The sequence below is a fragment of the Mustela erminea genome, chromosome 2 (genome assembly GCF_009829155.1).
Source record: "Mustela erminea isolate mMusErm1 chromosome 2, mMusErm1.Pri, whole genome shotgun sequence".
Classification (NCBI taxonomy): Eukaryota; Metazoa; Chordata; class Mammalia; order Carnivora; family Mustelidae; genus Mustela; species Mustela erminea.
Genome location: NC_045615.1, coordinates 62,792,715 through 62,817,512, shown reverse-complemented (window position 1 = coordinate 62,817,512; position 24,798 = coordinate 62,792,715). Strand labels below are relative to the sequence as shown.

Below are 24,798 nucleotides of genomic sequence, written 5' to 3'. Positions count from 1 at the left end.
CTCATTTTAAATATCCTAAAATCAAAATTTATAGTAAGTTTGAAAATACTGTATTTTTTGTTACCATTATTTGAAGCTGTTGTGAAAAACAAGTAAAAATGTTGTGTAGTAAAAATTTCAGAATATAAGCATAGGCACAAAGCATTCATCTTTGAAACTTTGCAAGATTTTTGGCCCTTTGTTTTAATATAAAACATTAGAAGAGCATTCAACTTGCAAAACTGGAGGAAAAATGAGAACTATTTACTGTGTCACATTCTGCGACGTGTAGAAAAGAGCAGATCTGTAGACATTCCATGGGAAAGCAAGTTATATTCCTTATATGGGAAACTAACAGACTGTTTCTTTGCAACACTATCCCATTTTGGATATTTGACAGGCAGTCAGATTTTACAGTACAAGGTTTTCCTAGACCTTCCAATCTGTAGCTGGGACACTAACCTCTGTGTTATTAGTAGAGACTAAAATGATCCAAAAAGATGTAGGGAATAAAATGGGAAGGCTCTGGAGTTTTTAAGCACAGTTTTATATAAGGCTTGAGCCAAATGAGAGAACTTAGGATGAGAGTTTAAAGGGGAGTAACTTGAAATAGGGAAATGTGTCATACCAAACTTATGATTGTTTTTCTCTGCCTAAATACTTCCTTCAGGTCTAAATTAAATTTGTCTTCCTTCTTCCCTCTTTCCCTCCCTCCCTCACTCTTCACCCTTTCCCCAACACCCTCTTTCCCATTTCAAACACAGAGCAAGTGTGGCACTTCCTTGGCAAGTGATTTGAACATTTGAAGTTCTGCCATGAAGACTCCAATCTCCAAGGACTCCACAACTCCCTCTTCCCAAGTTCTAGCAACAGGCAGATCTATGAGAATTTACTGACTTCCTGTTGAAACTTTTCCCCCCAGCCTTATTCGAGATACACAATATGTAAATAAAGACCAATATTTTTAAATTGTTTGGATATTTATTGATATGAAAAGATTTAAATCTCATAGCAGAAATTTAGAAGCATTGAGTTTTGACCAGTTCTAATTTCTGTGGCTGAAGGAACCCATCAGTTTTATTAGCTTTCATTTCTATAGGTTAATAAAGAAATTATAAATTTTATAAGTTAATTAGATTGTTATAGATAATTACTCTCATTTTCATACCATATTATCTTCTCCAGGTTGCTGGTGGAAGCTTTCTTAAGTCAAACTCTGTCCTCTTACTAGGGCTGTGTAAATGTGTTTACATTTATTAAGGCTTTTTCCTAGAATTTATTATTGTAGAGGGCCTAAACTCTCTGATTCTCATGCAGTCCCCTTCGTCTCAATTCTCATCTCTCTGGCGATGATGCTGAAGTCTTCATAAGCAGCCCAGCTCTCTCACCTGAGCTCTGTCTCTTGGCTGTCTCTTGGACGTCTGCAGGCCCTCTGGTCCAGAACTGAACTCTCTTTTCTTCATTCTTCAGCAGGGGAATTCACATTCTCCTAGACGCCCACTCAAACCCTTGAAATCACATCGAGCCTTCCCTTCCATCCCCACCATGCTGGTTCCCCCCTGATTTCACTTGGATGCTTGGACCAGCCTCCCAGCCCCTCTCCATGCCTCCCAGATCCAGCCCTCCACCTCAGCCCCATTGCTCTTGCTTCATTGCATATCCTCTTGTCTCCTGAGCGACTTACTCTGTGTCTGCTTCTCTCCCTTTTCATGCCATCCTCCACTTTGCCCATCATTTTCTTAAAGCAAAGGTCTTGCCTTGTAGTATTTTTATTGAACACCTTCAGTGGCTTTCCATGTTCTGGAGAATAAGAATCAGACCCTCTGATTTCCTCAGGAGCCCCACCCTCCAGCCATGCCACACTGCTCACTCCTCTCCAAGCACATCTTGTCTGCTTATGCTCCCCTTACTGAGCTTCTTAGGCCAGTTCTGTTCACATCTTTTCTTCTTTGTTATCATTATAGAATGTTCGATTTGCATAATCTGTTTTGAAGCTGTGGTAGCTGTTACAATAGCTGCCATTTCTTGAGCTCTTCTATCATGTAGTAGGTTTTAGATGCCACGCGTGCATATGCCCTATAAGGTAGAGATTGTCCACTTCATGTTGAGGCTCTGAGATGTTCTATAACTTGCCTTGGGTCACACAGTAACTTTTAGAACCAGAATTAGACCTCTTGACAATATGGCTCTAAATCCTGTGTTTTTCCACCCTGCTATGCATTCTGCTTCCTACATACAGCCTCATTGTGATGTAGGCAGAGCTGAGAGTATGCCTATTTTACAGGTGAGGAGACAGGTATAAGCCCAAGTGACATAGTAAGTAATTTTCACTCAAGACGGTTTTGGGAATGTGGAAACTTTTTTGGAGGACATCCAAGAATGTGAGGAGAGTAACTGTTTTTAAGTTTATTGATACATTGATTTTTTTTTTTTATGTTGTGGGACTAAAGCATAGAGAAAATAAGGAACAACCATTATTGCAGTAGTTGTAAACAATAAGCTGAATTATCAAAGGACAAATTAGTGGGCTTGTGGCATGTCGTGTATTAATCTCCCGAGAGTTGGAAGAGAGAGGCCATGTCTGATGGGGCAGCTCACACCTGTTTACTCTTCTCCTTCTAGAAGTCAGTAGTACTTAGATGCTACTAGTTAGGAAGCCTTCCTCATGACAGTAGGGTTAGTCAAAATTCGCAGAATATGATTTTGCATAGTTAAAATCTTAATAAATACATAATTTTGAATATTAATGTTTCTCTTACAGGCATCTTTCTGTGTTGTTACATGGCCATCATGATAATGGTGACAGTTATATTTAATTGTATGGCTATTTCATGATTGTTTAATAGTGTCTTCCAGACTAGCTGATCTGATCTTTGTCATCCTTTTCCCATGGAACAATTAAATTGAATAGATTTTATACTATATAGTTATAAAGGAAAACTCAAAAAAGTAGAGTAAATCATTGTTAAAATTGCCTACAATTTTAGGCAAAAAATTTCCTGATTTTTTCCTGATTTTTTAGGCAAAAATTTCCTGATTTCCTACAAATCAGGAAACCAAAAGTGAACCATGGATGGATTTAGGTGACACGTACTAGAGCCAGTAACCGTGGATGTGAAAAAGCAAAGAGGTAGACTATTGACGATTCATTTTTCCCAAACTTGCTGTTATTATAAGTGTCTGAAATTTTTTTTATTTTTATTTTTCACATACAGACAGAATCATTTCATACATGGCACATTGAATTTCACTCCATTATTTTGCAGAAGGAACGCACTGAATTTCATAAAATCCATTTCTCCATCAAGGACTACATGTATTTTTAGCTGTTTGTGTACTCATTAACAGCAACATTTGATTTATTCCCAGAAGAGGGATCGTTACATTGTCATAGATGAAGATGCGTCTTGTGACTGCTCATTTATCTTTATTACTTACTACTATCCTATTACAGAGTGGATCACATCTACAGATTCTGGGTAGTGTGTTTTTTCATCCTCCTTGTACATTCTGTCCAAGCTGTGTATCAGGGTTCACCTATGGGGTCTTTGAAACACCAGCTTCAGAATCACTTAGAATGCTTCTTAAAAATCTTTCCAGCTTTCCCTAAAAATCTGTTAAATCAGGATCTTGGCAGAGGGAGCCCCAAACATGTTTTCCCCTCATCCCCATAACGTCTTATGTATTAAAAGTTTTAAATCCATTGGTTTAGATAATCGAGGGCTAGATCATTCTGGGAATTTCTCAGTTGATGTTCTGCTTGAGACTGTTCCCCTAAAAGGCGGAGAATAAAACCAGATGTCTGTCTTTGTAGTGGGCTCGTGCACTGAATGTTAGCATTGCCTCCTCCTAGGAAGAAGAAAGCCAAAAGGAAATAAAGTTAATACCAAATTTAGTGTTAAATATTAAATGTCTTTTCGGCTTCAAATCAGAAAATTTATATCCAATGAGAATAACGTTTGCTTTCTAAGTTATCAAACTGTTTGGATAAAGTAACTGAGCCCCCAAGAACCGGCCACCCCACCATCTGGCACCTGGCACCCTAAGGCGAAGTGACAGAGAAGCCTCTCCTGATGGGACGGCCTCATAGGAGTCGCAGCAGTGAGGTGCTCGGCTGTGCTCTGACAGGAGCAGGAGAAGACCAGGGCGGCGATGAGACGTGAGAGCTTTATACAATGTGTGAGGCCAGCTGCCTGTCAGGGCTTCTGCCAGTTTGCCCTATTTGGATGACCTGTGCGAACAAACTCTACTTCTCAGATTCTTTCCCAACTTAAAGGGAGCCAGGAAGAAAGGCATAAGCTGTTCTTTATTGAGTTCTCTGTGTCAGAACCAACAACACATCTATCGGTCCTACCCTGAATGCCACAACTCTGGAGGTATCCTGGTGCACCCCAAGGGGAAAGCTGTCAGTGCATCTCTTCTCCGTTAAGAATACCTGATACACTGTGAAGTGTGTAAACCTGGTGATTCACAGACCTGTACCCCTGGGGATAAAAATATATGTTTATAAAAAATAAAAAATTAAAAAATAAAAAAATAAAAAAATAAATAAATAAATAAATAAATAAATAGAATACCTGATACATCAAGGAATCTTTCCTCTTTCCAAGTACCTATTTGCAGAGGGTTGAAGCATGCAGAAACATTAGGGGGCTTTAACTACATCAGTCCTGAATGCATCTGGTTGCAGGGATTTTAATTAGCCAACCCTGTATCTAGAAATGCTTCTTTTTTGCTCTTTTAAAATTCAGTTATTTATTGAGTGAGTACCTATATGTATGCCAGGCATTTTCCAAGTCCTTTGGCTATGTCAGTGCAAGACACAAAAAAGCCCCTGCCCTTGTAGACTTTGCACTTGTGTGGGGAAGACGGATCGTGAACATCGTAGGTAATTTGTACAGTATGTAGAAGAACAAGAACAGGGTAAGGTGAACATGGGCATTCCAGCCTGTGTTCAAGGGTAGGAGTGTGGACTGAGGTTCTAAATGGAGTAGGTCAGACGACAGCCAGGCAGAGGGTTGAAGACAAGCAGGAGTGGGCCCACGTGGGTCTCTGGGGGAAGACCACTGAGGCAGAGGGAATATCAAGAACAAAGGGCCCTTAAGCAGGGATGTGGCTGGCTTGCAGGAGGAGCAGCAGGAGTCGCAGACACAGGGACACAGGTCCCACAGGTAACAGGGAGAGAGGGGAAGCAGCCTTGTAGGCCAATGCAAGGATTTGGCCTCACACCCTGATAAAATCAGGAGCCGTGGAGGGTCCTAAGCAGAAGAGTGGGTCACTCTGCTTGCTGTGAGGAAAACAGACTATGCTTGAAGTGAGGGGTTGGGGGCAGTGTAGGGGAAGGATAGAAACAGGAAGATCACTGGGGATGTCTACAGTGATCCCGGACACTGGAAAACAGATTTGCTTTGTTTGAGATCCTTTTCTTAGTGTAAGTTCTATAAGATGTACTCCTAGAATAAGAACACTTTAGGACCAAAAAGATCTTGACAAGGGTTGTTCCATGTTATATTGGCACAACAATATATGAAATTTCTAGTTTCTTTTTTCCTACCCTTCCTGTAACAGGATATTTTGTTATTCTTATTCATAGTAGGCTTAAATTTTTTCCTGCATCTTGTCTAGTAATAGTGTCTTATAATGTTCTGTTTTCTTTATTTACCCACTGGGTCTGAATGTTCTTATCAATGTTTATGATATCCTTAGTCTTCGGTGCAAAAATTGGATCCTCAAAACTGCATCCAAGTTGAAAGAAGCCCATTCAAATACAAACATCCAAATCTGGATCCTGAAAATATTTATGCTGAGCTAACTGTGGAAACGGGGGCATAACAGGCTAATTTTCCTTGTTTCAAGCAGGACTAAATATAGGACTATATTATGTTACTGCTTCCTGATGTCTGTCAAAAGTTAAACATGAAAAGTAAGATAAATTTTTAAGACTCACGCTCTAAGTTAAAATGGACAAAATCTAGTGGAACCAGTACAGTTTTAAGAGAAACATGAAAGAGTGGCAAACAGTGAGGCTTCTCCAGTCAAAGCAGCTGAAACCAGATGGCAGAACAGCATCTGCGGTCGTCCAGCTAGCAGAACTTGGCAGCTGGCAAGATCAGGGATGACCATCCTTCGGCAAGGGTTCTCCCCACTTGGGAAGTAGAACACACACACTGGGATTCCAGCCAGAGTCTCTTACGTCAGGAGCCCTTCTGTGCACAGGTGGATAAGAACAGCTGAGTCCACAGTTAAAGCCACGTACACTTTGCTGCTCCTTCCCGCCTAAACCGACAGCAATGTGGGCAAAGGCACGCGCTCAGAGGCCCCTCTGGGCCGGAGCTGCGTGCAAGTTCGGCGCCTGGGCAGGCAGAAGTAGAATAGAGCTCAGGGTGCTGACTCCATTGTGATGACGTCCTTTCCACTGTATCCAGATGCTGCTTGAGCTCTCTTCCTCACAGCCCAACTCAAACGCTGCCGATTCTGTGAACCCTTCCCCAGCCCGCCTGTTGAAATCAATCATTTTCTCCTCTGTGAGGGCGGAGTGGCACAATTGATTTATTCCTCCTTCCCAGGATTTGGGTCATTCTGGCTTCTATTAGAATTGTTCATATGGTCCCTATTACTGGGTTATAAACTTAGTGAGAGCAGAGATTGGATAATGACAATTTAGGCATTTTTGTTTTTACACATTAACAATTCATGTTTGTTGTCCTATACTGATACAACATCCTGTGAGGAAGACAGATACTCTTTCCATTATACTTACCACACTAAGTAAATTTACAGGTTCCAGATGTCTGGAAATCACAGGCCTTCAGCATCTGCAGTTGGTGTTTATTACTGCAACAAAAGCATTTTGAGGGCTATCTCTGCTCTTTTCTGAAAGCCCATGTAATATCTTTGAAATAGAAGAGTCTATTCCTGGGCCACGTGGGTGGTGCGGTCGTTAGACTTCTGTCTTTGGCTCAGGTCAGGATCGCAGGACGCTGGGATCAAATCCCACGTCGGGCTCTCTGCTTAGCGGGAAGCCTGCTTCTCCCTCTCCCTCTCCCCATGCTTGTGTCCCCTCTCAGTGTCTCTCTCTGTCAAATAAATTTAAAAGTCTTTAAAAAAAGAAAGAAAAAAAATCTATCCCTTTTAAGGATCTCCAAAAGAGGAGATTTAACATACCTAATATAACTACTTTTAATTTAGCTTGTTTTATTTTAAATATATATGGACCTGATCACTGTACTCCGAGAATTCCTCATAAGTCTCAGGCATAAAATTAAGTATTAAATTTTTTCCCCAAGTTCTGTAATTCCTAGTTCCTCAAAGTGTACTCTTCATTGAGAATTTTCTTGAAATCCTTTCCAAATTATTTTGTTATCTTTTATATCCCCCTGTGGAGCCCCCAAATGAATAAACATCTGCCCTGTGTTTAAAAAAAAAAAAAAAGATGAAAAAGAAGAAAACTGATCCTTCATTTTTTAATGCATTCCACATACCTTTTTAATGCAGCCTAGAAAATTTTGTCCTTTCTGAAACAATGACTGGTGTTACCTGTTTTTTTTTTTTTTTTTTTTCTCCTCGGAAGTGAGTAAAGGGTATCCAGAAAGATAAGGATCTTATCTCTGCATTTTGAGAATTTTGAAAAGGATCTTATCTCTTATTGGTATTTAAGGCATTTTGAGAATTTTTACATAAGATTTCTTAACACTTGGGAAGAAAAGTTTAACTTACATAAAAACAATACCTTAATTGTGAAAATATTAAGAGTGATCATCACATGTTTACTGCTACTCTTTTTGAGGATCATGGGACAAAAATAAACATGAAACACTTAAAAATAGGCTCAGGGCCCAAAGGCTAAACTTCTTGTTCCAGAGTGCCTTCCTACATGGGTTTCAGTGTAATTGTTAAGAAAAGAACTTCCGTGTTTGAAACTTGATCTCCCAAACTTGAAAGTATGAAATAACACATTTTTGGTTTTCAAATTAGAAATACTGTGAGTAGCACAGTGCTAGAAGACCTAAATAATCTTGAGAGAGGGACAGAACAAATGAGAATACTATATAGTGAGAAATCAGAAAAATGCAACCCATGTGGATCTCATATAAATAGTTTAGCTGAGGAACTCTCATGAAAAAATAGTTTTAAAGGGCATCTATTGCTCTTAAAATTCCACTTACTTTAAGCTGTATGTCAGAGAACAATTTTCTCACAGAAAATTTTAGTTTTCCTACTTCTTTCTGCAATATCAATGCTCCGCCGAATTCTCCTTTAGTTTTTTATAGCAATTTAAAATTGCTAATTCATTCATGAAGACTTAAGGAGTCCCTGGTACGTTCTCAAACCATAATTCAATTTTTTTAAAAGATTTTATTGATTTATTTGACAGACAGAGATCACAAGTAGGCAGAGAGGCAGGCAGAGAGAGGGGAGGGGGTGAAGCAGGCCCCCTGCTGAGCAGAGAGCCCGACGTGGGGGTCGATCCCAGGACCCTGGGATCATGACCTGAGCCGAAGGCAGAGGCCTAACCCACTGAGCCACCCAGGCGCCCCACCATAATTCAATTTTTACCAATACCCACCCCAGCCTCTCTTCTCCTGTCCTTCAAAACAAGTACTACAAATGTAGTTTTCATTAGTAGCAGCGTCATCTCTAGAATATCCTTAACCACTTACAAATAGATTTTATGTAATTCAGCAATCTGCCAAAAGCACAATAGCTATAGGCTACGAGTTGCTTTTCTGAATCTAAAGGAAGATTTAGAACATAGAACGTTCTGAAAAGGGAAGACTCTTGCATGTAAGATGAGGTGAGTAGAGCCCAGAGAGATTGGTTGCCGAGAGTTATCAAGCAAGCAAGTAGGGAAGACTGACCAGAAAGTAGATTTCCTGAATCCAAGCCTAGAGTTTCGTTTTTGCTCTTGTTTTTTGTCTTGCTTTCCTGTGAACTTTGCCACCTTGAAAGTAGAAGGGTAATCGTTTATCCCTTTGTGAGGATGTGTTTAAAAATCACTGTGCTGGAATACCTGGGGTTCTCCGTCAGTTGAACGTCCAACTCTTGATTTTGGCTCCTGTCATGATCTCCGGGTCCTGGGACAAAGCTCCCAGTCAAGCGCTCTGCTCAGCGGGGAGTACGCTTGAGGATTTTCTCTTGCTCCCTGGCCTCCTGCCCCTCCCCTGCTCATGCTTGCTCTCTTTCTAAAACAAAAAAATAAATCTTTTTTGTTTTTTTAAATTGCATTGTCATGACTGTGGAAATGAAGATAGGCAACATTTTGCCATTCTTCGCTGTAAATTTCTTCCCAACTTAAAGTTATTTGAAATGTCTGTGGTTTTCTTTATATGGAGCTTTTTCATCTTAAGTACTTCCTGGTAGGCTCTCAAACCCTCCTCTGAGTTTTACCACAGCACAAATTTTTATTGACAATTGGAAAATAGTACTCGTTAGTGACTTACAGCCACTTTTTCAGGCAAAATTATGTTCAATCTTTGTATGTGAGTCTGACAATAAGCTCATCTCTGGTGGCCTGTTTTAGTCTGTGGCTCCCAGTATCCCATACTGGGAATGGGAAAGAAAGGAATGCAAATCCGTGGCTCTTTTCCCTTTCACATTTACACTGTAAATGGGCCATGAAACTGTAGACCAGTCTTGAGTTTTTCACAATGTGTCAGTACTCGGAGCAAATGGCAGGAACATAAACCAGCCATGCTATCAAAAAAAGTTGGTCTTTATACTAACATCAGTTTGGGTGGATGTTTTCCCATGATGTAAAACAAAAAGTGCAACAAATTAGGTGTGCCACTCCTTACTGCATTTTTCCAATGTGCAGGGAATGAAAGATTTAAAACAGAACTTCAGAGGAAATAGGTGGCATGGGCGCTGGAATTAATGCTGGCCAAATACTCCGAGGCACAGGTTCATCCTTTCTAACCAATTGTCTGTCTATCCCATGAAAGCTCTTTGTGATTTATTACACAAAACATATTATGTGAGGAGTGTTAAGGGCTGGCCTCAGGGCTGGATACTTGGGAGGACTGTGACGAACAATCACTTGCTGCTACTGACAGGCACATGAGAGTGTCCAGCTTAGAATGCAATTTTAATTTAGATTAGTAGGTTCGTACAAATTTCTTGGTGAGAGATACTTTTTACATGCAAATGGCAATTGGTTTCTTGCCCCCCTTTCTCCCCTGGCAAACATTATTATAACATACGTTATTACAACATATATTTGACCATCTTGGTGTGTGTACCCATAAGTATGATGTTAGGTGGTGCCTCTCAGAGGAAAAAGGGGAGAAACAATGAATCCTTGTTTATTTTTTTCATGAACAGAAATTTGGCTATTGCTCTAATGGGACATAAACCTTTGATGGCACAAACAATAAAAGTTCTGCTCCTCAGGTGGAGAGGGGGGTGCAAGGCACCAGCATTTGCTCTGTCCTCAGCCAGCCTCTTGCTCCCTCATCACTTGCCTCCCCTCACCCCATAGGATATGCTCACTACCCAGGGGCAGCACTTTTCTGCCCCCCCTTGCGTCCTGTCCCTGTGCTTTAATAAACCACTATTTTGCACCAAAAAAAAAAAAAAAAAAAAAAATTCTGCTCCTGAGAACACTGTTCACAAAAGCAATTATCTTCCTGTGATTTGTGAGAACAGGATTCCGGAAACTTCACATGTAAGGAACGAATTTTAATGTCAGGTAGGGAGCGGTGCCCCTTTTTGCTCTTCACTATGGCAGAGAACATGGTCATTAATGCCAGTGTTTTGACAGCATCTTAAGAAGGGGTTGGTAATTTTAATTTCTTCATGACAACTGATAATTTGATTATTTGGCAGTAACTCTGGGATTGATGTTGGAGTCATTATCAGAGCTTAAAGAGAATTTCCCCTGATATTCTCATTTATTCAAGACCTCAGAACTAATATGTGCTATTTTTATATATTGAAATTTAAATCACCATTGTGTGGGATTTAGACAAAGCAATATTACATCACAAGTTTGGTGTAGAAAGGGGTGCCTGGTGGCCTAGTCGGTTTAACATCTGCTTTCAGCTCAGATCATGATCTCAGTGTCCTGGGATCGAGCCCTGCATCAGGCTCCCTGCTCAATGGGGAGTCTGCTTCTCCCTCTCCCTCTGCTCCTCCTTCCCCTGCTCATGTCTCCCTGCCCCCCACCAAATAAATAAATAAAATCTTAAAAAAAAAAAAAAAAGGAGAGAATAAAAACACTGTTGTAGAATGTTAGCCAAGTGACCATTAGTGGAAGTCTATTGAAAGACTTCGATATGAGAACAATTATCTGATTATCTTTAGACTGAGGTGTCCCATGATTATGTTGGAAGTGTGCTTGCTCCCATTTCCAAATGGTGGAGCATGACAAGGGAAACATAGGCTCAGTTTCGCATTTGCCTCCTTCTCTGTTTCTAGCACAGTACACTGAGCGCCATAGACTAATAACACTCTGAGAATGAACATAAACAGCCCTGTTGTCTTAATTAGGTAAAAGTTAAACGGTTATTAAAAAACTGACTTTTTGGGGGGCACCTGGGTGGCTCAGTGGGTTAAAGCCTCTGCTTTCGGCTCAGGTCATGGTCTCAGGGTCCTGGGATCGAGCCCTACATCGATCGGGCTGTCTGCTCAGCAGGGAGCCTGCTTCCCCCTCTCTCTCTGCCTGCCTCTCTGCCTACTTGTGATCTCTCTCTGTGTGTCAAATAAATAAATAAAATATTTTTTTTTAAAAAGCTGACTTTTTGAATTTTGTTACTTTGTTCTGCATAATAAACTATCATAGCATTTGGCAGACTATAACTCATCTCCCTTTCTGTGGGTCACAGTTGCTGAGGGTCAGAAACACAGACAGGGCTTAACTGGGTCCTCCAGCTTGGGGTTATCTTAAGGCTTGACTGTGGAAGGATTTTCTACTATGCTCACATGTTTGTTAGAAGGATTCAGTTTCTTGCCAGCTATTGGCTAGAGGTCACCCTTAGACCCCTGCCATGGAGACCTCTCCAGCATGGCAGCTTGCTTCTCCCATGGGCAAGCCAAGAAGGAAATAGTGCCCCAGCAAGATGGCCATCACCATCTTTTGTAACCTAATCATGGAAGTGACATTACATCACCAATCCTTATCCTATTGGTTAGAAGCAAGTCACTGGGTTCAGCCTACACTTGAGAGAGGGGACTAAACCAAGGAGTAGATACCAGGAGGCAAGCGTCACTGGGCACCATTAAATGCTGCTTACCACAACCACCAACTATAACCAGTAGAAATTCAACACAGGCCAGTAGAAGGTGGTGCGTGATAGGTGGTCAATGCTGCCATATTCCCGGGAAAAATGACTCTGGCAGAGAATTCGTGAGGTTTATCTGAGTTGAATGCCAAGAAAAAAAAGCATTATTCTAGAAAATTAAGGCCCATTATGAGAAAAGATTTTCCTAGAAATAATAACAGGCGTCTGTAAGGGAGGGACATCCAGCCAAGGAAAAGGTGAAGTCTGTTCCGAAGGTCAGCAATCAGTAACGTGCAACTGAAGAACTGTATGCTTGAGATTTTTGCAAGGTGCCCGGTGAGTCATGAAAAACATAGGCAATACAGAGGAATGAATCATTTAAGGGAAGATAGAACAAGCTAATACATTTAATTGCTTTTAAAAAAAAACCTAAACTTTAAACAACTATTAGAGATTTTAACACACAAGTGTCAAGGAACATAACACCATGACCACTGAGGGTCTGGGTGTCACACTTAACTCCAGGTTCCCAGGGGAGTTTCAGAATTCTTAGTGGCTTTAGGGGAATGGCAGTGCCAAGGTTATTCCAGTAGATGCACAAGGTTATTGGAGAGGAATTTGTAGGATATGAGACATCAGAAATATTAAGTAACAAGCATGTTTCAGAAGAAATAAGATAGTATGGCATGATTGTTAAAAGCTTTGGTTCTGAAATGAAACTAATTTAAAATTTCTTGTTAGCACCATTACTTAGTGGCTGTGTGACCTTGGGCAAGTTGTTTAATTTTTTTTAGCCTCAGTCTCCTTTAACTATAATGGCTTCATCAACAGTATCTACCTTTTGGGTTTGTTTTGAGAATTAAGTGCAATAATGTACACACTATTTAGTGGCACACGGTAAATGCCCACTGAATATTAGCTATTACTATTATGTAAACTGATGTCTGCATCACAGAGGAAAGAGAAAGAGATGAGCCATGATGAGTCAAGGCTTTGGCCAGGGATGTGGGAAGTGCTGTTCACCGATGAAGAGTAAAGGCGGGGGTGAGGATGGCATATGATTTGGATGAGAAAGGACAAGGTCAGTTTCAGGCTTGTGAAATCTGAAGTGTTAGAATGTGACAATATCCAGCAATTCTTTATTTACGTACGAGGTTAAGTCTGGAGGTGAGGAATTTGTAGGATACCATGTTAGACTTGGTATCCTACAACTGTTAGACCATGTTACAATTAGAGATACCATGTTCTTCTGCCCATTGGGTAATAGTAGCACCAACCAAAGTAAGCACGTGACCCTCTCCCATTTTGGCACCCCCCAAGTTAAAATGGATTTATTCAAGACATACCCCAAGCTGAGCCAGTCAATATCTTTTCTTAAAGATTTGAAATTGAGACCAAGACATTACAGTCCAGGCTTTCTAGTCTCCTTATCAAAACAGATATAAATTCAGACTGCACAAAGAAGAAGGAAACTGCCATACAGAAAAAGAAAACAAAAGAGGTAAGAAAGGCTACATGTTTTGAGTCCCTGATCTGAGGTGTTTCTGAGGCTCAACTTTAATTTTGCCTAGGATCCCTTAGTTAAATATCTTTTAAATTTTTATGCTGGTTCAAGTTAGGTTGTTATTCCTTGCAACTCCCAGCCAATACCAACAAGCCATATATTGGTGATAACTGCAGGTATTTTGAGTGAATGAACTCCTTGAAAGAATTGGAAGTACCAGGAAGGGAACAGAGAAGATGTGACGAGATTGAGAATGGGTACAAAATTGAGCCAGTGGGGGGTGGGGGGGAACAGAAAATTGAGGCCAGACTGGAGGGACAGGTGGCTGGCCACCCAAATGCAGGAGTGGCCAGTGAGAATGAGGTCGAAGGAAAGCCCAATGAACTTAGTTTTTAATTTTAATTAAAGCTTTTAATTACATTTAGTTCTTTTGACATTACCACTGGTAATTTTCAAGATACCTACCATCCTCAACAGATAAGCTTTAATGAAATCTCTTTGTAAAACTTTTTGGAACTTGGCAAACAGTGTTCCCTCTTTTATGTCATCATAGCACATATGTTTGGTGTATCTGTGTTTAATTCAGAATTGTTGGGTAAAGGGATTGATTGCATTAAATCTACATTGGTTATTGCTCAAATAATCTGATCTTTTAATGGTGAGTGTACTCATCTGGGCTGAGTCACTGAGTCTTGAGCTTAGGAACCAATTCAGAAACAGTGGGGAGGAACATCATGGTGGCCACTACAAAAGGCAGGAGAAGATGGGTATTTCAGGCTGCTAGGAGGACTAGAATGGAGACCTTTGGGGAAAGAAGTGGCCCCGGTCAGAACAAAGTATGACCCAGAAGAATGGAGCTGATGGAAGATAGGCTTCTCTGAGGATCCAGAAAGATTCAGAACAGGTGAGTGAGTACATTGTACAATGTACATTGTAGCTCATGGCAACCGAGTAATAAAGTAGCAAAGCATCTGGCTTCGTAAACACTGAGATTTGATGTAAAATAAGAGTGAATCGCCTTGCAGAAGTAATGCTGAGTGACAGTCCTCATATGTACAGGAAGAAACATAGGATACTTTCTATTCCTCCTGCCCCCTTTTTTTGTTGTATGGTTCCATGTATTTGTGTTTGAAGAGGAAATGAACTGATTTGTTTTGAAAAGTGTGTGTGTGTGGGTATGTGTGTGTTAGGATAAATAGTAGGCTTTTTCTTGCCCAGGTTTACATTTCTCCAGGCTTAAATCACTGTGTCTTCTACTAGCCAAAAGAGGCACACAGGCTTCTAGAGGAAGCACTGACTGAGGGTCTGGATGAGAAACACACAAAGCTGTCCACTAATAGTACTAGAGATGCCTCAAGTCCTTCTGAGTCTCAGCTGGGATCAGAAGGGAGAAAACTACAGCCGAGATTTCTCTGTAATGTATCTGGGACATATTTGGACAGAAGATGGAGGCACATAACTTTAAGTGCTCATAGAAAACATGAATTTCAATTAGGACTGCATGTCCCTGGCTGAACTGCCTTGCCCTTAGGATAAAAGACATCATTGCCATTATCCCCAGTTTCTTTTTCTGTTGCTTTTGGACCCTAAGTTAATTATGAAGAAAACTCTCAAAATCTGCCAAGATTACTGCCAAGGAAGTGATAGACCACGCTTTACCCCCTACCAGGCAAATGATTAACTGATAAGTTCCTGAGACTACCTCCCCTGTTGCTAGTTTGGCCTCCTTTTGCACTTGGCCAGTGCTGGTCCATGCTCATGGTAAGGGGCGGGGGGTGACGATGCGCTTGTCATCTAAAAGGCTAAGTGGTTACCAGATTTAGACTTGCTTGAAGAAGTAACTGGAAACACACAGAGTTTAACATCTAACATTGGTGGGTGTAGCCACTCAGTGATAATTTCAAAAATTAGCACTACCTTCCTGACCAGTTTGGTGAAGGGAAGGTAAATACAAAGTAACACCTGTTATGGTTAAAAGTGGATAAAAGTATACATTTATACAAACAGCACACAAAAGAATGTAGATGCACTGAAGAAGGTGATTTATTAGAGTGGTGGGCATCTGGATAATTTTTAAAAATGCTCATTGATGTTATAGTATTATGAGTGTAACAAATTTAAAGTAACCACAGTTGATGGATTTACAGCAAGTGATGGTTTTTTGCTTGAACTACAATAAAAACATCTTAACCTAAACCATGCACATAATCACTGAATCAGAGTGGCCCAAATCCAGATTTTGTGAGCCAAGCAGTTATATGGGGTGATAGATTGGTGAAGCCTCACATCCTAGGATGAGAGCCAAGAGAGCTCAGAAGGAGTAACAGGATAACTTAAGTGAGCTTTCTTTTTCCATAAAGGAGGGCTAATAGCTAAACTCTAAAGCTGGGCTGTTCAGAAGCTATGTGAGTTACTGAGTTTGCAGCTAGTTACAAAAAGAGAAAAAAATGTATGTCAATTTCTTCTGGGAAATAGTCCATGAAGATAAACAATAAGGATGGTCTAGTGATGATAAATTGTGCATAGAAAATTGACCAGAAGAAAATGAAATTTGTTCACGGGAGGAGATCGGTCTAACTTACTGGAGGTATATATGTTCTGCAAAAGCAATTAGAACTGGAGTCCTTGAAAGAAGGCCAACTCAGCTAGAAAGCAGGAAGTTTCACTTCCCTCAACGTAATGATGTAGATAAAAATATGGACGCTCTTTGCCTATCTGTTTCCAATGAACATTTGTTTTGCATATTAACTTCAAGAAGACATAGCAATAACTTCTGAAAATCACAATGCCTCTCGTTTAGTAGATCCAGACGGCTTTAGCAGTCCTTAATGTATGCTAAAATTTTGAGATCTAAATTAATCTAGTGGTGAAAAGCCCAGACTTAGGAGTCCTATAGAGCTGGGCCTGAATTCTACTCGTCACTATCTGCCTGATCGTGGGCAACGTGCTTAAACTCTCTGAGTCTCCTTCCTCATCAGTAGAGTTGGGGTAAGAATACTCTCTTGGAGACCACTGTGCTGTATTAAATGAAATCCTCTCAAGTTAACTTAAGAAAAAAGGAGAAACGCTTGTAAGGATATGGGTGTCTTATGAGCCCCCGAGGGCAGGAAGAATAGTGGGCCTCATAAGCAAATGAATCTGGTAACCAAAATGCAGTCTGGCGCCAGTGTGACTTAAGGCCAAATGGTCTGTGTATCATTCTTCATTCTCTCCAAAGACTTGTAAATTGGTCCAACATGGCCTCACCAGTAGAACATTTATTGGTTCTAACGTTCAATGGAGACCAACCTCGTTATCTATACACAGCTGCAAATTCTTACCAGTATGAATGTGATTGGCACAGTTTACCTGATGTCAGGTGTCCACCTCTGGTCTCAGCAGTTGTGACCTGGTGAATCAGGATCTTGTCATATGAAGGTCAACCCTTCCTGGAGTGTAACATTAAAGGTGTGGGAGCAAAGAGAAAAAGATAGGCTTCTTAATAACTGAAACTTGACTTGCTAAGGATCAACTGAGATAATGTATGTGAACTATCTAGAATAATGCCCGGCATGTAGGTCAATAAATGTGTGGCAACTGTGAAATAACACAGCTGATAGGCACGGGCCATAGAATCTCATCCACTTAAGCTTTGAAATCGTGTTTTCCTGCACTTGTCATCAGAGAAGGAGGCTCACAGAAATATTATCAAGTGATGTCTCTGAAAATTTCTTTCTTGACCAAAGTGGCCACTATGAAAAGGTGCTACCTCAGCAGCTTTTGTTACTGGGATCAAGTTCTGCCATCTTTCCTTCCCTCTCCGCGGTCTCGTCAGTGCTTCCCATGGATGTTTGCTGTTAAGTAGATGGCTATTTGAAAAACTGGCTAGCAGAATGACCAAATTATTTGGATATTGTCCTTGAGTTTGTGTAAAAGACATGTGGCTATTGACTATCATTTTTTGTGACATAACCTTCTCTTCCTTCATTGATTTTGGTGAGTATAGAGTACCAGAAGCAAGACGTGGGGTCCAAGTGAAAGCTCCTTGTTTTTATTTGTTTGTTTGTTTGGTTTTTGTTTTTAAAGATTTTATTTATTTATTTGACACAGAGAGAGAGACAGTGAGAGAGGGAACACAACCATGGGGGAGTGGGAGAGGAAGAAACAGTCTTCCTGCTGAGCAGGGAGTCTGATGAGGGGCTCCATTGCAGGACCCAGGGGTCGTGACCTGAACTGAAGGCAGATGATTAACAACTGAGCCACCCAGGTGCCCCAAAAGCTCCTTGTTTGAACACTGAAGTGGTATTTAGCCTTCATGATCTCCTTTTTGGCTGTGAGAAAGTATTCCTCAAGCAGAAAGAAGCAGTCAGTCTCCCCTCAAAGCCGAGCCCAACTGAAACACAAACTACGACCCAAGATGTGCTATTTAATTTCTGCTTGAAGCGGTTGTCTATTTTTAGAATTTAAATATCCCTTTTCATTAAAGAGACATTATGGGATAGGGATGAATGCACTTTTTCTCCCACACCTGCAGCAGCTGGATTTTCTAGGTGGGTGCTGTCTATAAAAGAAAAATTGTCCCAATAAACTTGCATTCTATAATTGATATTGTAGAGTAGGTAACTTTTCGAAAAAATTCAAAAATCCAAACACACTGAATCATTTTTCTTTGAGGTGATCTGAATGTATCATTGTACCAAATGAAAGAAGGGCCTTCACTTGCTGGACTATCAGCTTTTAACAACTGAAAAATATGAATGAGGGCAAAACAGTTAACTTTTCTCTGAAAGGTTTCTTAATTATTTCATAGTGGGAGACATGACCTAATACACTTCCTTCTTTTCTCTCTTGCAACTTTCCAGACTTTACCCTTCCGGGCTAGGTTCTACTTTAGTCTAAGACCAATATTTATTTTGGAAGCAAGGGTACAAATGCAGTTGTCAGAAGACACCCTAGAAAACCAGGATGCACAAGGTATCTGAGAAGAAACCTATGTCTTACGTGTGTCGGTGAAGCGGCTGTGGCTACCTCTGGTTTTAGGTGGAGAACTTGGGGGAGAAGTCAAGTCTTTAGCCTGGTTTAGGATAATATCAATAATTTATATTTGCCCTGGCTGGATCCAGTTCACCCTGGTGCAGACTTCCTGCAGCTGCCCCCCAAAGGCCTTGATCAAGTGGACTTAGAAGGCCTTCTCCTGCTGGGGAGTAAAGCTGTGGTTTTGTAGTGGGTACATTACATCTCGCTGACACGTTCAGGATTGCATGGACATTATGGAGAACATCAGAGGTGCCCTTGTTATTAAATGACTAGGACTGAGAACAGATGGATTGAAGGGACCAGTCCTTAATCCCGATGCCGGGGGGAGGCTGCTCTCGGCCTTGCATCAGGGACCCACTATCTTGTCAGCTCAAACATCTGTCCTGAGCCTGACCAGTTGTGTCTAACAGCTTTTTAGGTATCTCTAGTTGGAAAATCCACAGGCGTCGGCATGTCCATAAATTGAAGTCATGGTTTTTCTTTCCAAATTATACACCTCCATTCATGGATGGGTTTCAGCGTCTGTCCCCATGACTAAGCCAGAAATCCAGGAGTTACTCGCAGCAGTTCCCCTTCCATTTGCTTCCACATTTCGTTTCACTCAGTCTGGTCAGTTCTGCCTTCCAGTAAACCTATGACTTGGTGGTTTGCACTATTCCTGGGCTATTTTTAAAGTCCATCATCTAGAGTAATCTCTTCTTTTAATTAAGGGATGGTTCATTTCCTAAAAGTGAATCATTTAAAAAAAATACAAATGAGGGGGCACCTGGGTGACTCAGTCAGTTAAACATCTGCCTTCGGCTGAGGTCATGATCCCGGGGTCCTGGGATGGAGCCCCACATCAGACTCCCTGCTCAGCGAGGAACCTGCTTCTTCCTCTTTCTCTGCCCCTCCCCCTGCTTGTGCTCTCTCTCTCTTGCTCTCTCTGGCTCAAGTAACTAAATAAAAATTTAAAAAAATAAAAATGAATTTTCTGTTAAAAAAGCGGCAGCATCAGAGGTATATATTCAAGTAAGTTAGAATAGTCATATTGTAGTTATGTAAATAACAGAAAGTTTATAGAAAAATGAATGTACCAAGTATTTTTTTTTCCATTAAAAAACATGTTAATGACAGTGCCCCCAACAAAGCACTGATTCAAGCTTGGCTATCTGCAAATGCTAATGCGCTTACAAGTCCCCTGGAGATCTTGATAAAATGTCGATTCTGATCAAGTTGGTCTGGGATAGGGCCCGAGTCTGAGCTCCGCAGTGATGCTCATGTTGCGGGCTAGAAGACCATGCTTACAGTAGCAGGACCTTAGCCTCTCCACCCAAAGTCATGTTCATTTGCATTTCAAGGAATTCGTGCTCCATATCATCTCCATCTTACTGGGTGAAGTTTCAGGCTTGGCTCTTCCATATCCGCAATGCTGTGCCGATGCTTCCTCTCTGGTGAAGGGAGTCCTTCAGAGAGATGACCCTTCACATTTTTCCATGGTGGAGGATAACCTCTATTTTTATACCAGAGGTAAAAAGCTTCAACTTGCATGAATTCCAGTGACATTTTATATTACATTGTACAGACATGTAAACTCTTACAAGATTAAAAAATAAGGAATAAAAACACCATTCTGGGAATACACGTGTTCGCACACTGTGAACCTAGAAGCTTCTCAAGGGCAACTGAGATGTCAATTTCCGGTGTCCTTAGCCACTGTCAGTGCAAGAGCTTCCGTTGCCAGCAAAAGACTCCAAAAATGTCACCAGGCAATATAAGCCATCTTATCCTGGAAAAAATACGGGAGTATTTTCCCTAAAACAATTGTGAAGTTTTTCATCACTTTATTCTGAAATTACAAGGAGATATATATTTTTTTAAGATTTTATTTATTTATTTGAGAGAGAGAGCAAGAGAGAGCATGAGTGCGATGCAGGGGAGGGAGCAGAAGGCAGAGGGAGAGAGAGAAGCAGGCTCCCTGCTGAGCAAAGAGCCCGGTGTGGGGCTCGAATCCCAGGACCCTGAGATCATAACCTGAGCTGAAGGCAGATGCTTAATGACTGAGCCACCCAGGCACCACAAAGATACTTTAAGAGTTGTAAAACTTGATACTTCTCTGAGACAAAATTTTTATATATTTTTTTACACAGAGAAGATCCTGTTGTATGTGCCATCAGCTTGCACTTTTTTCACTTACTGATGATTTGGGGCATCTATGTGTACAAGTACATATGGTTTTTAGCATCTGCTTTTTGATACCTGAGCAATCCTTTCTTTTGCGTATTTGTCCGTATTCTGAAATTATAGTTAAAATCCTTTTGGCCTGAGGTAGAGGGTTCATACTCATTAATTGAAAACAATTAATTAGTTGTAGACTTTGAATTGGATTATATTGCCAACACTTTCTGAATGCTATACCAGATACCACACCAACTGCTTTACAAGCATTATTGCATTGCATTCTTTTTAAAAAAAATTTTAATTTTCATTTATTTTTAAATATCTTTACTGTTATGTTAGTCACCATACAGTCGATCATTATTTTTTGATGTAGTGTCCCATGATTCATTGTTTGCATATGACACGCAACGCTCCATGCAATCTGTGCCCTCCTTAACCCATCACCGGGGGGGGGGGGGGGTCCCATCCTCCCACCCCCTCCCTTCTAAAACCCTCATTTTGTTTCCCAGAGTCCATAGTCTGTCATGGTTCATCTCCCCCTCTGACTCTCCAGTCTTCATTCTTCCCTTCCTTCTCCTAATGTCCTCCATGCTATTCTTTATGTCCCGCATATAAGTGAAACCACATGATAATTGACTTTCTCTGTTTGACTGACTTCACTCAGCATAATCCTCTCCAGTCCCATCCAAGTTGATCCAAAAGTTGGGTGTTCATCCTTTCTGGTGGCTGAGTAATATTCCATTCTGAGGCAAAATTTAATGTAGGATCTTGTCAGGCTAATATGTAGGAGCAGATCACTGAGCAATCTGCCCAAACCACCTTGCCTTCAATTTTGTGTTTCCTTATTTTTTCTAGTATTTACAGTGACAAAAGCAAAACTTTACTTCCTATGAACTATGATCCTCGTTAGAACTTAATGCTTAACTACCTATTGCTAATGACGAAAATGAAGAGAAAGATAAGACAATCTAAAGGAAATCATTTGGATGGATGAATCAGTAGAGTGTCCTATATGGCAGTGGTTCAGGTCAGCACCATAACCAACTTCATCATTGTGAAGGAAATGTAGTGAGTTTCCCTTTGAAGTGCAAGACCACTCAAGTGGAAGAGCAGGAGTTAACGAAAAATTAAAAATTATTTAATTACAGGATAGGAAGCCTTAAGCAGAAATGGAAAGTTATGTGGAAGAAAGCCAGGCACTTCTGTAGACACTGCCATGGCCATCAGATGGGGCATTAACAAGGACCAATCTCTTGTGAATATCAGAGACCTGCTGTACCAGATCTTGTGAACTGGCCTTCTCTCTGTCCCCTCTGGCACTAATCTAGTTCAAATTTTTGTAATTCTCATCTGGGTGATTACAGGAAACGCCCATTTGGTCTCGCTGCCCACCCCCCCAATTCATTTCCCACACTGGTGACAGACCACCTTGGAAAATGCAGATCTGACTTCCTCTACAAATCCTTCAGGGTTGCTGCATCAAAGATGGTGATTGAAGTCTCAGCACCTTTCTTGGCACGTGAGTTCTCCACAGCCTGGCCTCTCTTTGCTTTTCACTCCCTCCCTCTGCCCTAACCCTTGACTCTATGCGCCAGAAATACCATGTTACATTCATTTCCCCACAATATTCTAGGCTACCTCATTCCTCAGGGACCATTGCATCTGCCACTTTTTTCATCTGGAACCTCTGGCCACTGTGGGCATCTTGAATGCATGTATCATCTATTTCGCTTACTTCTTATTCTCAGAACCTAGCATGGCACTTACATTATGGGTGGAATAAATGTCCCTTTATTTCCTCTCCAACCTTCGCTGTGTGAACTATTAAACCTAGAACACACCTCAGGTCATGTAATTTTTGTTCATCATATTGCAATTTTTTATATCCTTGTCTTCTCACACCAGGACAGTGAAGGGATTTAAGTTTGTAACTGAAGGAAATTTCCCATTCCTCTTTGTGGAGTAGGCATTTAGGACAGAACCAGAGCCCATCGTTTTTTGGCTTGTTTGTTTGTTTAGACATGAATTTCAGTATATGACTATTTCTTCTATAGAGTTATTCATTTTCAGACACATTCTTTGAGGTGGGATCTCTCGGCCAAAAGGTATAAACATATTTTTAGTTCTTAATACATATGACCAGATTGCTCTCAGGGTGTCACCAGTTAAGTTTTTTATTACTTGGGAATGCCAGCAGTACCATATTGAATGCGCTCAATGTTACCACAACTTCATCTATATCCATTGAATGGTTTTAATATTTATTATTTTTAAAAATAATCTAGTAGGATTATGTGCACGGCAAATGGCATGGCAGATTGTTTTTAGAGAGATTTCCTTCAGCTTTTCTAAGCTGCTTACTTCAAAAAGAAAAGGCAGGCTCTGGAAGTGTGCAGAGGAGGAGAGAGCTCCAGGGTGTGCTGGGATTGCCTCCAGGAATTTCAGCACATTTCTCTGCAGTGCTCCCCACTTCCATCACATTGGCTTGTTTCAAGAGTTTAAAAGTCCAACCCGAGGCATGCATCGAACAGGTTACTATTCCAAAAGGAGCTGAACTTTCGTTATAGAGGAGATTAATCTAGAAAACAAGTTATTCTATATTAGGATGAGTAATTGAGGCAAAATCTCTTTTTCCACTTTCCCAGCTCTCACTAGGCAGCTTTCCAGTGTTTTCTCATGTTCGTGGATGATTTCCGACTTTTAGACATTTTAGTTCGCTGGAGCAACGTTCATTTGGTAATTTGTAAGTCCTCTGGGTCTCTCTTCCTCATCCTCATCTTCTACTTTGTGAACCCTTTGGGGTAGGAAATACCTCTGAGTGACAGTCTCGCACACGCACGGAAAACATACCTACTAGGTGACTGATTGAGGTTCGCACCTTTCTGACGCGGCAGAATCTGCGGCAGAGCCTCCTGCTATTCACGTGCACACGGATCACGGATCACGGGATGGGAATTCAGCGTGCAGGAGGTGGGTGGAAAAGGAGAAGTCCCAAGGAGGGGAAGAGGAAGCACACATGGCCCCTACTGCCGTCCTCATCAGACTTTCTGTTTGGATAGCGCATCGCATTTGGCTAGGGCTGAAAAGCAAAATTCTGTATTTAATGAGCCAGTAAAATGCCTGGAGCACCAGTGGGCTTGGGGAGGCTTGACTTTCCATGAAGCTAAAAGCCGATAATTGAGCCGGTGCGCCAGCTGGGACCTGGAGGTTTCTACTCAAAGAGCCGTGGCTTGAACATCTTTTTTTCTTCTTCCCCTCTCATGTGCAGCCAGCTTCTGATGAGGACTCCGATTCTCCCGAGAGTTAACTGCTATCACCTCAATTATTTTGATTAACCCTTAACTCTGAGAGTCTCAATTTACTGACATGCCACATTAACGGCAATCCTCCCGCGTAAATGCCTGCCAGGGGGTGGGAGTGGTGGGGGTGGGGTGGGGGGAGGGCTGCGTGATAAACCAGGTCTGCTGCCAGGAGGAGGAGGTTGAGCCTTTTTCTTTTTTTTAAGCTCAAAATAGAACTGTAATTGTTTCTGCCTCAGAAACACATAAGGGAGATGAAAAGGTAAGCAGGAAAGTCCATTTTATATCATTTTAAGCTAAACTCCCCCTTCAAGGGACAGTTTTAGTTGTGAGATTGCTTTCTTGGGGATCTTTTAAAAACAAATGGAAGGGCGCCCACTCCTCCATCGTGTGCTTCAACAATTTGCACGACATGTTTGACCTCTCATTCCCAAAGTCTTGACTACTTATGCCCTGAGTCAGAGTTGAATCTGTAGGGAGTCTCACACAAACACTTTGGGGAGATTTGGGGGCTGGTGGTGGAGGATTGTCTTGGGTATTTAGGAAACATAAGCAACAACCAAACAAAACATTATTGTCTTAGTCTACACAGGCTGCTGTAACAGAATGCCACAGACTGGAT

General features: G+C 41.1%; 1 protein-coding gene and 1 long non-coding RNA gene across 4 annotated transcripts in view; one reads left to right on the top strand and one right to left on the bottom strand.

Moving 5' to 3' along the window:
- Positions 1 to 948, top strand: part of PPA2 (inorganic pyrophosphatase 2) — an 87,192-nt gene extending 86,244 nt beyond the window's left edge. For both annotated transcript variants that reach the window (XM_032333059.1, XM_032333058.1), the window contains one exon: positions 744 to 948. In XM_032333059.1, coding sequence (XP_032188950.1) covers positions 744 to 772 — 29 coding nt within the window. In that variant the 3' untranslated portion in view covers positions 773 to 948. The remainder of the gene's footprint in view (positions 1 to 743) is intronic.
- A 2,213-nt stretch (positions 949 to 3,161) lies between these two features.
- Positions 3,162 to 6,987, bottom strand: LOC116584555. Of its 2 annotated transcripts, XR_004283232.1 has the most exons (4): positions 5,927 to 6,987; positions 4,557 to 4,592; positions 4,334 to 4,414; positions 3,162 to 3,828 (listed from the first exon to the last, which is right to left on the bottom strand). It is a non-coding gene; the product is annotated as an uncharacterized LOC116584555 (long non-coding RNA). The 2 variants fall into 2 exon arrangements; XR_004283231.1 differs by having other exon boundaries at positions 4,557 to 6,987.
- Between the last annotated feature and the right edge of the window lie 17,811 nt (positions 6,988 to 24,798).